The sequence below is a fragment of the Vespa crabro genome, chromosome 18 (genome assembly GCF_910589235.1).
Source record: "Vespa crabro chromosome 18, iyVesCrab1.2, whole genome shotgun sequence".
Classification (NCBI taxonomy): Eukaryota; Metazoa; Arthropoda; class Insecta; order Hymenoptera; family Vespidae; genus Vespa; species Vespa crabro.
Genome location: NC_060972.1, coordinates 4,807,405 through 4,820,756, shown reverse-complemented (window position 1 = coordinate 4,820,756; position 13,352 = coordinate 4,807,405). Strand labels below are relative to the sequence as shown.

Below are 13,352 nucleotides of genomic sequence, written 5' to 3'. Positions count from 1 at the left end.
TTAAATTTATCCCATAAACACCAAATTTCTATCAAATTTTGTACTTCGTATCTTTAACAAATTTTCAAATATTCAATCAATTACCTTTGATATTGACTCCTTCACGAATAATAATAATTAAAACCAATGGTCTTAAACGCAAAACGCGATAACGAATAAATTCATAATATATTATGCATAGTTATATCGTTATTATTTATAATTCTACCTAATATATTCTGTAATTCAATTAGTACGAATAGCAACAGGCAATGTGCGAACCGCATTACCTTTTCAATATATATTTCGATGATTCGATGCTTCTACAAATATTACGGACGATGAAAATAATCCTTATAGAGATACTAGTTCGGCAAATAATTGGACCGCACGTAATTAGACCGCACGCATAAGTGATTTGTACGTGCTAACAATCTGGCTGAAATTAAACGGTATTCAGGATGCCGCATTGATATGTACATCTGAACGAAGGATAATATGGAAATGGCGAATAAAGTGTATCGGCTGTTTATATCGCGAGAACAAATTTATAATGAGCTTCTTTTCTTTCAAAAGGAACGAAAGCGTGAGTTTAAGCGCCTCTTGACAAAAAGAGAAAACTCGTTATCGATAAATACTCTATTATCGAAAGATCGTCGTTTTTATTCGTCGGATTTTAACGCCTTGGGCTGGGTGAACGAAGAAATTAAGTATCTCGCCGATTACGAATTGTCCGTATATTTGACCTTAGCAGCGTAATCATAATATAATCATCGTAATCATAATATACCGCATCTAATGATGATTCGTGATAACCATAAGAATGGGAATAATAATAATAATAATTATAATCGTAATAATAATAATAATAATAAGAATAATAATAATAATAATAATAATCGTAATAATAATAATAATATAATAATAATAATAATAATAATAATAATAATAATAATAATAAAAATAATAGTAATAATAGTAATAATAGTAATAATAATAATAATAATGTAATCAATAAATTGCGGTAATAATTATTATTATAATATAAAAACATCACTACCATTCTTTGGGAGACAATATATAAGAAAATGGGTAAAAAGGAAGCGAATAGGATAAAAAAAAGTGAAGTAGGTCGAGAGAATAGAAGGGAGGGAAAAGTGTGGTCAAAGTTAGAGGGATAAAGGGAAGGTACGGAGATAGAGGAAAATTTTCGTATAAAATTAGTTCGCGCGGGACTGATTAAGATAATTAATAATATTATTGTTATAATATTATTAGAATTCCTGTTAACCGTAAATAACCGTACACAGTCATGCAGCATTCGCCAAAAAATCACTATCACTCATTAATTTTCTCTTTCTCTCTCTCTCTTTCGCTCTCTCGTTCTCTCTTTACGAGCGATAAAAAGCTTCCATCCGTTTTAAAAAGCAGTCTTTCGTTGCACTAACCAGAGCTCCTCCCCCTCCTGCCCCTCCTTCCTTAAGGAACCAACAAACGACGAGCGGTCTCGAACGTAATTCGATCGAGATACCAAAAGTGAAGAAAAGTGAAGAAAAATGGAGAAAAAAAAAGAAATTGATGATAAAGAGCTTATAGAAACGTAAGATGTGATAAGCCGTATGAATCATATCATCGATAATAGGAAAAAGTAACATCACCGTATTACCTATCACATTTCGCCAGGACTACGTGTATCTTAGACATAAAACTAATAATATGCATTTTTTTCAAGCGATATATATAGATAAATAAATGCTTTCGCGATCACTGTAACAAAAATAGAAAATAAAAAATGTTAAATTCGTTCCATGGAAAGAAATAAAGAGAAAAGTAAAAAGGTAGTAACAAAAATACTAATGATTCTTCAATTATCGCTATTTTGCAAATCTCTTTAAAGTTTTATATCCGCTTAATAATAAATGAAAAATGAATTCACATATGAGATTTAGCGTAGGCATGTGCACGGCAAGTGCATTTCACAAGAAAATTATATATTTTAAAAAGCCGAAATGCTGGAGCATTACTTAACGTAAATCCTGGAGTCCGCCTGTAACCCAGTCGGGTGCATTTGAATCATCGGATTTTCCAGGAAAAGCCGATTTTACGACTGCACAAATAATCTCGTCAAAAGATGCCGCGAATCTCTGTCAAACAGTTTTTACCAAGCTTTAAGCTCACTACTTCACTGACGCGTTGACTGAAAGAGTTTTACGCGCGTTACACGTCTGACGTCACGTTTAATCTCCGCCTGCTCATAATAGAAAAAAAGATATTTTCATAAATGCTCACACGCATATACATACATATGTATATATACCTATGTATATAAGCGTGTGTACTTGTGTTTTCTATTTTTTCCTTCCTCTCTTTTCCAACTCAAATTTTTCTCTAACCGTACGTGCTAGTTTTAAATATAAAAAAAAAAAAAAAAAAAATAGAAAAAGAAAAAGAAAAAGAAAAAGAAAAAAGGAAAAAAAACAAAGAAAAGAAAGATAAAAACAAGAAAGAAGTGCGAGTACATGCTTGAGATACGTATATTTTCTTTCTTTCTTTCTTTCTTATAGAAAATTCCATGGAACGAATATTTGTCGATTAACAACAAAGTATTGCAATTAGGATACGATCCATTGTGTGGTAGCAGTAACTCTCGTTAACATCGAATCTTTCTCGTTAAACTAGCAAAGTTTTCTCTCTCCCTCTCTCTCTCTCTCTCTCTCTCTCTCTCTCTCTTTCATTCCATCTTCGTTCCTCCGGTAAGACCGTAAGTCCGTTATAGTCGATCTTGGGGATAATCCGACGTCAATGAGAGCAATATTATAAGATTTAATCTTCAAAGTTTCCCACCGAGTCGCCGAGTATCTTGGAGATTATGAGATTAGCCCTCGATAACGCTTCGAAACGAGGTCTCGATTCGCGTATTGGTCAACGAACGAGGAGAAAAAAGGGGAGGTTCGTCCGTAACTCGAAAGTGCGTGTCGTCTCGCTAAGTTAGAAATTTCTTAGAAAAGCTAAAGGCGCTTCGCAACAACCGACCGCCTCTCGACGATCTCGCATCGACCATCGTAAAAATTGTGAACGCTAAAGCAGAGCTCACGACGAGAACAATTTTTTGATCATCTTGATTAGATTCCGTAGATATTCGGCGATGCGAGAGAAACGTAAAAGAAGGTCTCGAACGGTCAAAGTATCATCTCGAAAGGAAAGGAAAACGTAGCTATCCGCATCTCCTACGTCCTCGAGACCTCTAATAGAATTAACCTATTATTTGTAAAAATGCGATTCGTTCGATATACCCACGCGCGGTCATCAATTACAACCATATATAATCATCAATCGTTATCATCGTCATCGCTGATAAATCTTCGTCAAAATCGTCATTGTCACTATCGTCTTAATATCTTTCGCCTCTTGGTACTTTACTGTGTTTTTTTTGCCTTTTCGTCGTCGTTGTCTTCGTTCGTCGTCATTGTCGTTTGTCGTCTTGATCGAGCGCCCACAAAATCCTCGGCTTCTATAACTATACAATTAATAACATTAGTAATTATCTCACTTAAGTCTAACTTTATTATGTTATATCATGCAGTAACTCATCTTCACCGTTCACCTCGGCGTCGCCGGTGAAAACTTTGATTCATCCTTTTACACTCTCTCTCTTTCTCTCTCTCACACACACACACACACACACACACACACTTATCTCGCACACGCTCGCGTGAAAGCAGTCGATAAATTTTTTTGTTACAACGCACATTGGAATACGATGGATGACGATCGTAATCCGTAGACGCGCATTATAGATCGCGCTTCCACGCGTCCATATATCTAAACGACTGCCTTCGACAATATAAACGCGAAACGTCACTTCGCTCTGTGCTCGATAGAAAAATTTGCCACTGTTAGTAAAAACATATTGAGAAGGGAGAGGAGGAAAGACCAACGTCTTCTTACTCGTACAAGATCAAAAACACTCACCAACGTCGTTAAGAGTTCTTAGCGCTTAATAAACAATTTTACGATTAGCGATTTATCGTCGCTTGACTGATAACTCGTTCACGATCGTCGCACGATCTCATTCGTATATTCATTTTCGTGAGCGTTCGCGCATTTATCGAAAGTAAGTTTGTCCCGTTTTCGCAATAATGATCTATCTAAATATCGTGCTCGCAAGTATCTATAATCGATCTCGGTTACTACCGAGAGACGAACGCTTGCATCAATTTTCCAAAGGAGAATTAACGTTCGGTACGACGAGGAAAAGAAGGGACGACGATTCGACAGCGATTTATCAGCGAGCGACAAAGTACAAAGTTCATCCAGGCGCGCGCGCTCGTTCATTTATTACTTTTTTTTTTTTCTATTCTCTTTTTTTCCTTTTTTTCTCTTTTCTTTTTTTTTTTTTTTTTTTTTTTCATTTGCCTCGTTTCCCATTTAATCTTCGTTGGAATGGAAAATCGCGGAGGGTTGGGGGAGAAAAAAGACCATCCCGGGGGAGAGGATCGATCGCGTTAAGGTGTACCACGCGGTCCACAGGGCGGGCAAACGAGAAAGCACAGGAACCTTTTGACGAGAAGATTCACAAAAGTTAAAGTCCCCGAGGTGCTTCGTAACGAGAGCCGAGGATATGGTCGGTATCTTCCGTTGTAAGTTCCGCCCTCTAATTCTTGTTCCTCCTCCTCCTCCTCCTCTTCCTCTTCCTCGTAATCATCGTAAATACGCGTCGAGAGATGACGTTGATAGTGACGTTGACGTTGACTATGATGTCGACTTTGACGCTGACTAATAATATTATTATTATTATTATTATTATTATTATTATTATTATTATTGTTATTATTATTATTATTATTATTATTATTATTATTATTATTATTATTATGATGGTGCTGATTATGATGATGATTATGACGATGATGATGACGATGATGATGATGATGATGATGATGATGCTGTCGGTATTGGTGCGCGCATATCCTCGATTCCATGGCGCTCAGGCCTGGCAGTGAAGGGCGGTAGAGGGTGCGCGCCGATGGCGTGTAACCGGACACACGCGGTGGATTGTGTGTCAAAATCCGCGGGGGTGTTCGTGGGGCCAGACACGGCCTCATTCGGGATCACCAGTTAGCCATGCCGGGTTTGTTTAACGTCATGAAGTAAATCTGGCACGAACTTCCACCCTTCGCTGACGAGAAGAAGACCTTCGACGAACAAAATGATTTTTGTTTACATGTCGGTCCCGCTACGTAAACCAGGCGCCATATAAAATAGAATAACGATCGATACCTTATCGTTGCGTTCACAAAGGAACTTGAGCCGTTGAGCTTTCTTGTGCATAAAAACGCCATCGAGATGGCCGCTTTCGACGCTTCTAATCTCGATCGCCTTGTTGCCCCATCCCATGATTTGGCCCGTGCCGATGTAAGCGACGCTCGTTGGCATTTCGCCCCATTGAAGGACCATCGTCTTGGATACTCTGCCATAGGTATTCACGTAAACGCCCTCGTTGTCGTAGCACAATAAAAGTTGCATGCCGTTACTGTTCGGCAAGGCGACGATGCAGTGCGGACAAATCGGTCCCTGAGTCTGTAACGATCGAGGAAAATCGTAAATCAGTGTGCACGAGCTCAAAGTGCCTCTATTCGCGCGTTAAACTTTCTTATTTTGTTAAGTGCTCACGTGCTTCGGTAGATAGATATCGTAAACCGTCGCCGAATCCAAATCGACAGCGTGAAATCCATCGGCGCTTCCATAAATAACTTTCAATCTCGTTCCTTCCTCGACGGTTAGATCAACGAGAAGCGGCCTGTGGGCTAGTTCTCCGAACGATTTGAAAGCCATGAATTTATGATAGGGCTTTGGTGCCCAAGCATAGATCTCTATCGAGTCCTTTAACGCGATGACAAGGAACTTTATTCTTTCGTACTTGACTATTTTGAAATGCACTGCTCCTTGGAGATCACCGACGTTTATCCAACCATTGCGCCGCTCGACTTGCTGCACAAGTATGTCAAATACGATTGTATGTTAACTATGTCAAATCAATTCTCATAACATATACGTCCGATATATTGCACACGTTCTATTCCGATAAATCAATAAAAACATATAGTAGACCGTCCGTACTTACATCGCTATGGCCGTCGGTACGTAAAATCTTACTCTTCAGCCAAGAGAGATAATAGACCCTCACACGATTCTTCTTACCGCTTATGGTAACCAAAATATTTTGTCCCTCGAGTACTTCCATTTGTTGAAAACGTCTCCTACTGATCAGCTGATAAACCTTCCCTTGTCCGCTCCTATCGAGCAGCATCAGCCCGTTCTCCGTACCGATCAACAGATTCACCCCTAAAAATTATTACATAAATATTATTGCATAAATTCATTCTAAAACGTGTATGAAAAGCCTGATCAAAACGAACGCGCCCTCGCTTTACTCGAATTTACTCGAAACGCGACTTACCCCATAATGCGGCACATAAAATCTCGCTATTGAAACGCTTTTTGTATTTTCGTATTTCAGGCGTATCGGAGGCCAAATCGTGACTCGTAGGTGTCACGTTAACGTTTACGTGGGATTCTCTCCTGGCTGGTCCAGCACCGAATCCAAATGTCAGGAATGATCTCTGTTTCTGTTGAAGTGCAAACGGGGGTGGTGATTTAACCGCTTGTCGATACTGCAACAAATACGACTCCATGATCGAACTCGACGAACGAGCTTTATCAATGATACGTGCGCTTCGTAGTAGAATCGCAGGAAAAGAAGAGAAGGATGTTGTGATTAAAGATGAAGAAGGATCTTGCTGCCCTTCTCCCGATACAAAATCAATGACAGGCTCGATTTTAAAGAGTGAAGATTAAGAAGAAAAAAAATAGATACGTAGATATCATTCCTTTACCATACGCACCACACAAAAGTTAGCCATACAAGAAAATGCGACGAATTTTAAACTCGCAAACGAGCAGAGAACGAAGACACAAGATGGAAATGGCACTAATTTTAAAAAACCATTCCATGTGAAATAACGTCATTTATTCTTCTCGCCTGACGTTTCTAAATTTGTTTCGTGTCAAATGCATATATATGTATATATATCATAGTTCTTGACGGACCTTCCTCGCGAGGGATCAAAAAAGATTACTAAACTTATATAGTAACCGTACTCTCTTCCCTCAATCAAATAAAAAGTATAACCGTACTTTTACTACTAAGTAAAATTATACTCTTTTTAATCTGTTCGAAGGGCTATAAATTTAGCAATCTTTAAATCCTTTTAGGTACGTTTATTTCTTTATGAAAACTATAAAACGTAGGATACGAAACAAAATTAGAAACGTTGCTTGAAAAGAAAAAAGAAAAAATGATCGATTTCAGATGAAATGAGTCAAAAGGAAAAACTAGTCCAAACGACAGAAAGATATCGCAAAGTATTGGTCTAATAAATGTATAACATGCAATAAAATTTAATGGAGTTAGTTTTGAAATAAGTTCCTCGGGTACGAATTAATCGAGATTCTTTTCATTCTACGAACTCTACTCAAACGTCTACGTTAATGAAATTTCGCATAAACGAAAAGTAAATACAGATGTTGCTCTCGCAAGCTAAATTTCTTTAACTTAAATTCAATGGTGTTATACGATGAGACGTAGGTGTTTGTTGTTAATAATACAGTTGGAAAAAGTAAAACCGTATTCATGCTAAATTAGTAGAGTAAATATGATCTCATAAATGTAATCTTTAATATCCGTACACGATTTTTTACTAAGTCATAAGAAAAACAACTTGCACGATCAGGAAGAAATAGATAGATTAATAGAGAAGGAAAAAATGATAAATAGATAGATAGATAGATATACAGATAGATAGATAGATAGATATATATATATATATATATATATATATATATATATATATATATAGAGAGAGAGAGAGAGAGAGAGAGAGAGAGAGAGAGAGAGAGAGAAGGATGTGAAAAACCAAAGAACAACGTGTCCGTGTTTCGCGACGTGTGTTAACGATTATTTCACATTGCGTGACACCAGGAAAAGAGCCCAGAAACCAAAAGGAGGGTGGTAGAACGTACGTATTGCTTTACGAAAAATCGTCATTCCTTTGCGCAGTGCACAGTGCAGAAACCGAGAATGCGTGTATACGCGTACATACGTATTTATACGTACGTACGTACAGCGCGTAAACGCATATACGTACATAAACTCTATATGCATATACACTATATACACGACAATCGTTATGTTCGCGTATCGTATGTTCTGTTCAGAGTATACGAAAATGAGAATTCTCGTAAGAGAAGAGAAAGAAGCGACATTGAATCGTAGATGGACGAATAAATACTTACATTGCAATTAGTATTGGGAATGGGATGGTCAGTAGAGGGCCCTGCCCTTCGGGTTAGAGCTCCCGCGTGTCCCACAACACACAACATAATCCTGAATTAGTCACGCTGACAAACGTGAAATATCCGCTTACGCGGACACTCGCGGTAAGAAGAGACGTGTCATTCGCGTAATTTCGATTAATATTAATAATCAATTATAACGATTAATCATTTTTCACTATTTATAGATCCATTCTTGTTTTATAACTTAAAGATCGCTATAATTCGATCGATCTTAATCACTCAGAATTGTCTAATCTCACCAATTATCTAATCAAATATGTACATTTATCAATGTACTTAATGATAGAAAAAGATTTTTTCTTTAGAGCGAAGAATACTCTTCGAATCTTATTATCAAAAATATTCATCTCATGATTATAATTACAACAAAGATAATTTTTGTTTGCTGCTTGGTACATTTTCAACTTGTAATAAAATGTTTTGCGCTCACGTCTCTACTTACACGCGGGTTTATCGACATTGAAAAAAAAAAAAAAGAAAGAAAAAAGAAAACAGTGATATCTAGGGTCACTCCCTAATTTCTCTACGCAAATTCGAATCAACTCTAATTATCTTTGTTATCCTTAAAAGTATCGTCGTGCTTAACAGAAAACAGGAAGATATATTCGCTAATTAAGAGACTCGTATCGTCGCGTGAACAAAGAAAGAAAAATCGAAAAGTCGAGCATTGTACGGAACAATATACAATAAGAGGAATTATTATTGAAACATATCAATGGCCGAATGTTTATGAAATAAAAAAAAAAAAGAAAAAAAAAGAAAAGAAAAAAAGAAAGAAGAGGATATACAAATTGCTATGAAAGTTAGAAAGTGCAAAAAAGTCGATGCATCGTTTCTGTTTTCTGATGCGCGTTTACGATCTCGGGAATAAGATAAAGGGTAAAAAAGTACGTAGTAGTAAGTGGAAGAAAATTTCTAACTCGACTTCTAAACTACTATCTAAGATCGCACATTATTATTTGTCGACGAGCTTGCTTCGCCGACAATCTCGATCGATCGATCGATAAAACTTTTCATCCTTCCCCTGCCGTCACGGCCCGCGCACCACCCTGACGTACCTCCTCACTAAATCACGTAGCTGCTTTCTGATGTCGCCTTGCGTTTGCTATTTGAACAATCCCATTTCTCTCGGACTATCGAATGACACCAATCTACGTATCTTTATACAGTTTACACTAATCGTTTATCGTGCCAATTATCTTGTTCTTGCGTAATTTCTTCTGCTTTTGGTTTAATCTCATATATTTTTTACTTTTTTTTCTTTTTTTATTTTAGGACAAACAAGTACTGAAATATATTACGAGGTACTACGATCGTTCAAACAATCCAAATTTTGCTCTAACTGCGTGCCGACGATTCAATCATCATATAGAGAAAATTTCATAGCGAAAACGGCTTAACGAAATGCACCCAATAGACTATTCACTAATGCATTCGCAAGGTACCGACATTAAGCATAAGCCACCTCCACGTGTATTCGTTCAACTTTTCACCGGTATATGCCTTGCATTTCTTTTACAATCATTCTTCATTCCAAATAATAAGGATTTTGTCAACGTAGACAAAATATATCGTTCGAAATACTTGGTATATATCTTGTCAAGTTGGCGACCACACGTGGCACTACACGCTTAAAATATTTACTGTGATTAGCTGCGTTTAGAAAAATTCATTGGGAAAAGTCTTGAAAACTTCCTAACACAAAACTCGATAAAGAAAAATATGAAACGTAATTGATTGTATTATATGTACTTGACAAAAGTACATATACAATTTCGATGAACAAACGCAGCCAATGACTATCGCGTAGATCTACGCCACGACGCTCACAAAACTCACGACACAACAAATTGACAAAAGAATAATATTCAAATAATTGTGCATGTAATAGTAGTAATAATAATAATAGTAATAATAATAATAATAATAATAATAATAATAATAATAATAATAATAATAATAATAATAATAACAATAATAATAATAATAATAATAGTAATAATAATAATAATAATAATAATAATAATAATAATAATAATAATAATAATAATAATAATAATAATAATAATAATAATAATAATAATAATAATAATAATAATAATAATAATAATAATAATAATAATAATAATGATAACGCATACGCTTATATTTTGATCACGATCTCCTTCGACATATCATCTCAAGAAATTCTGCAAAACTGTTTTCCGACTTAACGTAGACTTGGACTTAGCAGCAGTAAGCGCGATTAGAATTGCGTGTCGTCATTGTGTGACGCAGAAATCACAGAATTGATTTCTTCAACTTTGTTAAGCGTGTGCGAATGTGCTCTTATAGAAATATATGTATATACAATGTAATGTTTATGACTGTATACACATATATACATGTAGTATATATAAGCGACGGTACGTATGTATATATAATATATAGTACTATGATATATAATATATACACATGAAAGAGAAAATGTGAAAAGAAACATAAAAAAGCAAAGACAAGTGTATCTGACCTCCTCGCTTGTCGACTTGTCCTGACGTTGACCCGGCGATGAAGTCAAAAGGTCCGGTAAAACCGAGCTTGGCCTTGAACCAGGCGACGAGTCCGACCTTTGAAATTCACCGCCACCACCTCCGCCTCCTCTTGGTCGATCACCACCTTCTCGATTCTGCAAAAGGAACGAATTTTTTAATTGAAGTTTTATAAGGTGTATTAAACGCAAAAAAAAAGAAATAGAAAAATAGAAAAAAAAAAAAATAAGAAAAAAGAAAAAGGAAAAGAATAAAGGGCGAGATAGTAATCGATAGATCGTACGTGGATCAGTTCTTGAATCGGAAATCTTTCGTTTCATTGACAGAATTAAATTCGCAATGATTCAACAACCGATTCCACGAGACGATTAAGAAATTGGAAAAACAGATTATGCAGAAGGAAATGAATTTGGAACTGGAAAAAATACTTCGTTGAATCATCGAAAAAGTTTAAAGGGAATACAATCTGTACGAAAATGAGGATATTTCAAAAGTGCAGGAAACGCTTGGAAGACTATGCAAAATAGCATGACAGAGTCAGGCAATAATGAAGAAAGAGCAAAAAAAAAACAAATAAATAAGTAGAATATAACATTATGCGAAGATCGTGAACAAAGCGAATGATGACGATGACGATGACGATGACGATGACGATGATGATGATGATGATGATCATGATCATGATGATGATGATGATGATCATGATGATGATGATGATGATGATGATGATGACGACGACGAAACTAAAGTGCGAAATGAAAGAACGTAAATGCTCGTTCGTTTATTTTGCTTTTCTTGTTTTTTTACCCCGTTTTGTAAAAAAATCTAATAAATAAAAGAAAGATCTTGGGAAGAAATTAAAAATATTAGTATCACAATTTCATAAATTATAGACTTATAATCGAGCTAAATACATGCAATCGATATTTAAATATCGTCCGATTGTTTATTATTATTTCTTTTTTTATTTGCAAGTTATCTAAAATTATATAGCCCGTAACTTATAAAGCTTCTTAATAACGCAACAGTGATCAAAAGCAAATCGTACGAAAGGGTCATAATATTGTGGCGAGCTACATTAACTCGCGACAATATATTAATTATAACATAAAACTAACCTACATAATAATTATATTTAAGAATCATCCTGTGGATCTATCCCAAATAAATCTGTGCACACGTATATTTAAGAGTTAATTCGAAACCATAAAGATAATCTATCGTAAAGATTATACAATATAATTCCGAAGCTCGAAAATATCTTGAATTAATTACAACAAAGAATACACAAAGTTAAACAGAAATTCCGAAAATAGGGACCCCCTTGAAAATTTAACACGAAACATAAATACCACATTGCTACTTACGTATTATATTCGTATTAGTGTATCTATTAATAACAAAACATTTCCTGTGACCGATAATCGACGCTTTGATTAGAACAATCAAAACGCGTCTGGTGCTTCACTGAAACTTGTGCAAAATTTTCTAATACGTTCTCCCGACCAAAAACTACGATATTCTAAGAAAAACATTGTTACAATCGTAAACCTACGTGTATTAAAAATACGAACTTAAGATCGTGCATTCTTCCGTTCTTTCACAAAGATCAACTAAATCATCGCTGGCGATAAACGTCAAAAACAAACAATTATTATCGACTAAAGTTGTCAACACGCGCCATGCTAGAACAGCACATAGACGAAGTTAAAAAAAAAAAAAAAAAAAGAACAAGCGTACTTTGCGCATGCCGAGGAACAAAAAAAACAAAAAAAAAGAAAAAAAGGGACGAGGCAGCAGCAGCGACCCGTCAAGGATCACACATTCGGAGGCACAAAGATCATCTATCGTTACAAGCGTCATGCAACATATGGTGGAGCACGATCATCACAAATTATAGCCTCGTACGTCGTTCAGAAATCGATCCATCATCGATCATGTCACGTTCCCCATATCTCTCTCTCTCTCTCTCTCTCTCCCTCTCTCTCTCTCTCTCTCTCTCTCTCTCTCTCTCTCTCTCTCTCTCTCTCTCTCTCTCTCTCTCTCTCTCTTTCTGTTTCTCCCTTTCTTTATTTCCCCAATTATTGTCCTTCTTTGGATCCTGATCTCAGTCGATTTCCTCTTCTTCTTAAAGGTTCCTTATTTTGTATCTTTCTTTCATTCCCTCCCTTTTTCTCTTCCCCTCCGTTACTCTCATCTCGCAGATTTTTCACTTTCCATGTATCTCTCGTCCACGACCATGCACTTTTCAAGGCAGATGGTTTTTAAAATTTGTTAGCACAAAACACACGCAAACACTTCGGAATCGCTGACGGATATGGCTTTCTCTCCCTCTCCCTCTCCCTCTCCCTCTCTCTCTCTCTCTCTCTCTCTCTCTCTCTCTCTCTTTCCCTTTTTTCTCTGTTTCGGGGGAGGGAGGAGGAGAAG

General features: G+C 36.2%; 1 protein-coding gene across 19 annotated transcripts in view; it reads right to left on the bottom strand.

Moving 5' to 3' along the window:
- Nucleotides 1–701: 701 nt before the first annotated feature.
- Nucleotides 702–13,352, bottom strand: part of LOC124430442 (serine/threonine-protein kinase mig-15) — a 34,236-nt gene continuing 21,585 nt past the window's right edge. For 17 of the 19 annotated variants that reach the window (XM_046977011.1, XM_046977013.1, XM_046977014.1 and 14 more), the window contains 6 exons: nucleotides 10,907–11,062; nucleotides 6,440–6,653; nucleotides 6,104–6,324; nucleotides 5,653–5,970; nucleotides 5,260–5,559; nucleotides 702–5,174 (listed from right to left, as the gene is read on the bottom strand). In XM_046977011.1, the coding sequence (XP_046832967.1) occupies nucleotides 5,091–5,174; nucleotides 5,260–5,559; nucleotides 5,653–5,970; nucleotides 6,104–6,324; nucleotides 6,440–6,653; nucleotides 10,907–11,062 (1,293 nt within the window). In that variant the 3' untranslated portion in view covers nucleotides 702–5,090. The remainder of the gene's footprint in view (nucleotides 5,175–5,259; nucleotides 5,560–5,652; nucleotides 5,971–6,103; nucleotides 6,325–6,439; nucleotides 6,654–10,906; nucleotides 11,063–13,352) is intronic. The other 2 variants (XM_046977015.1, XM_046977029.1) reach the window with 1 other exon arrangement.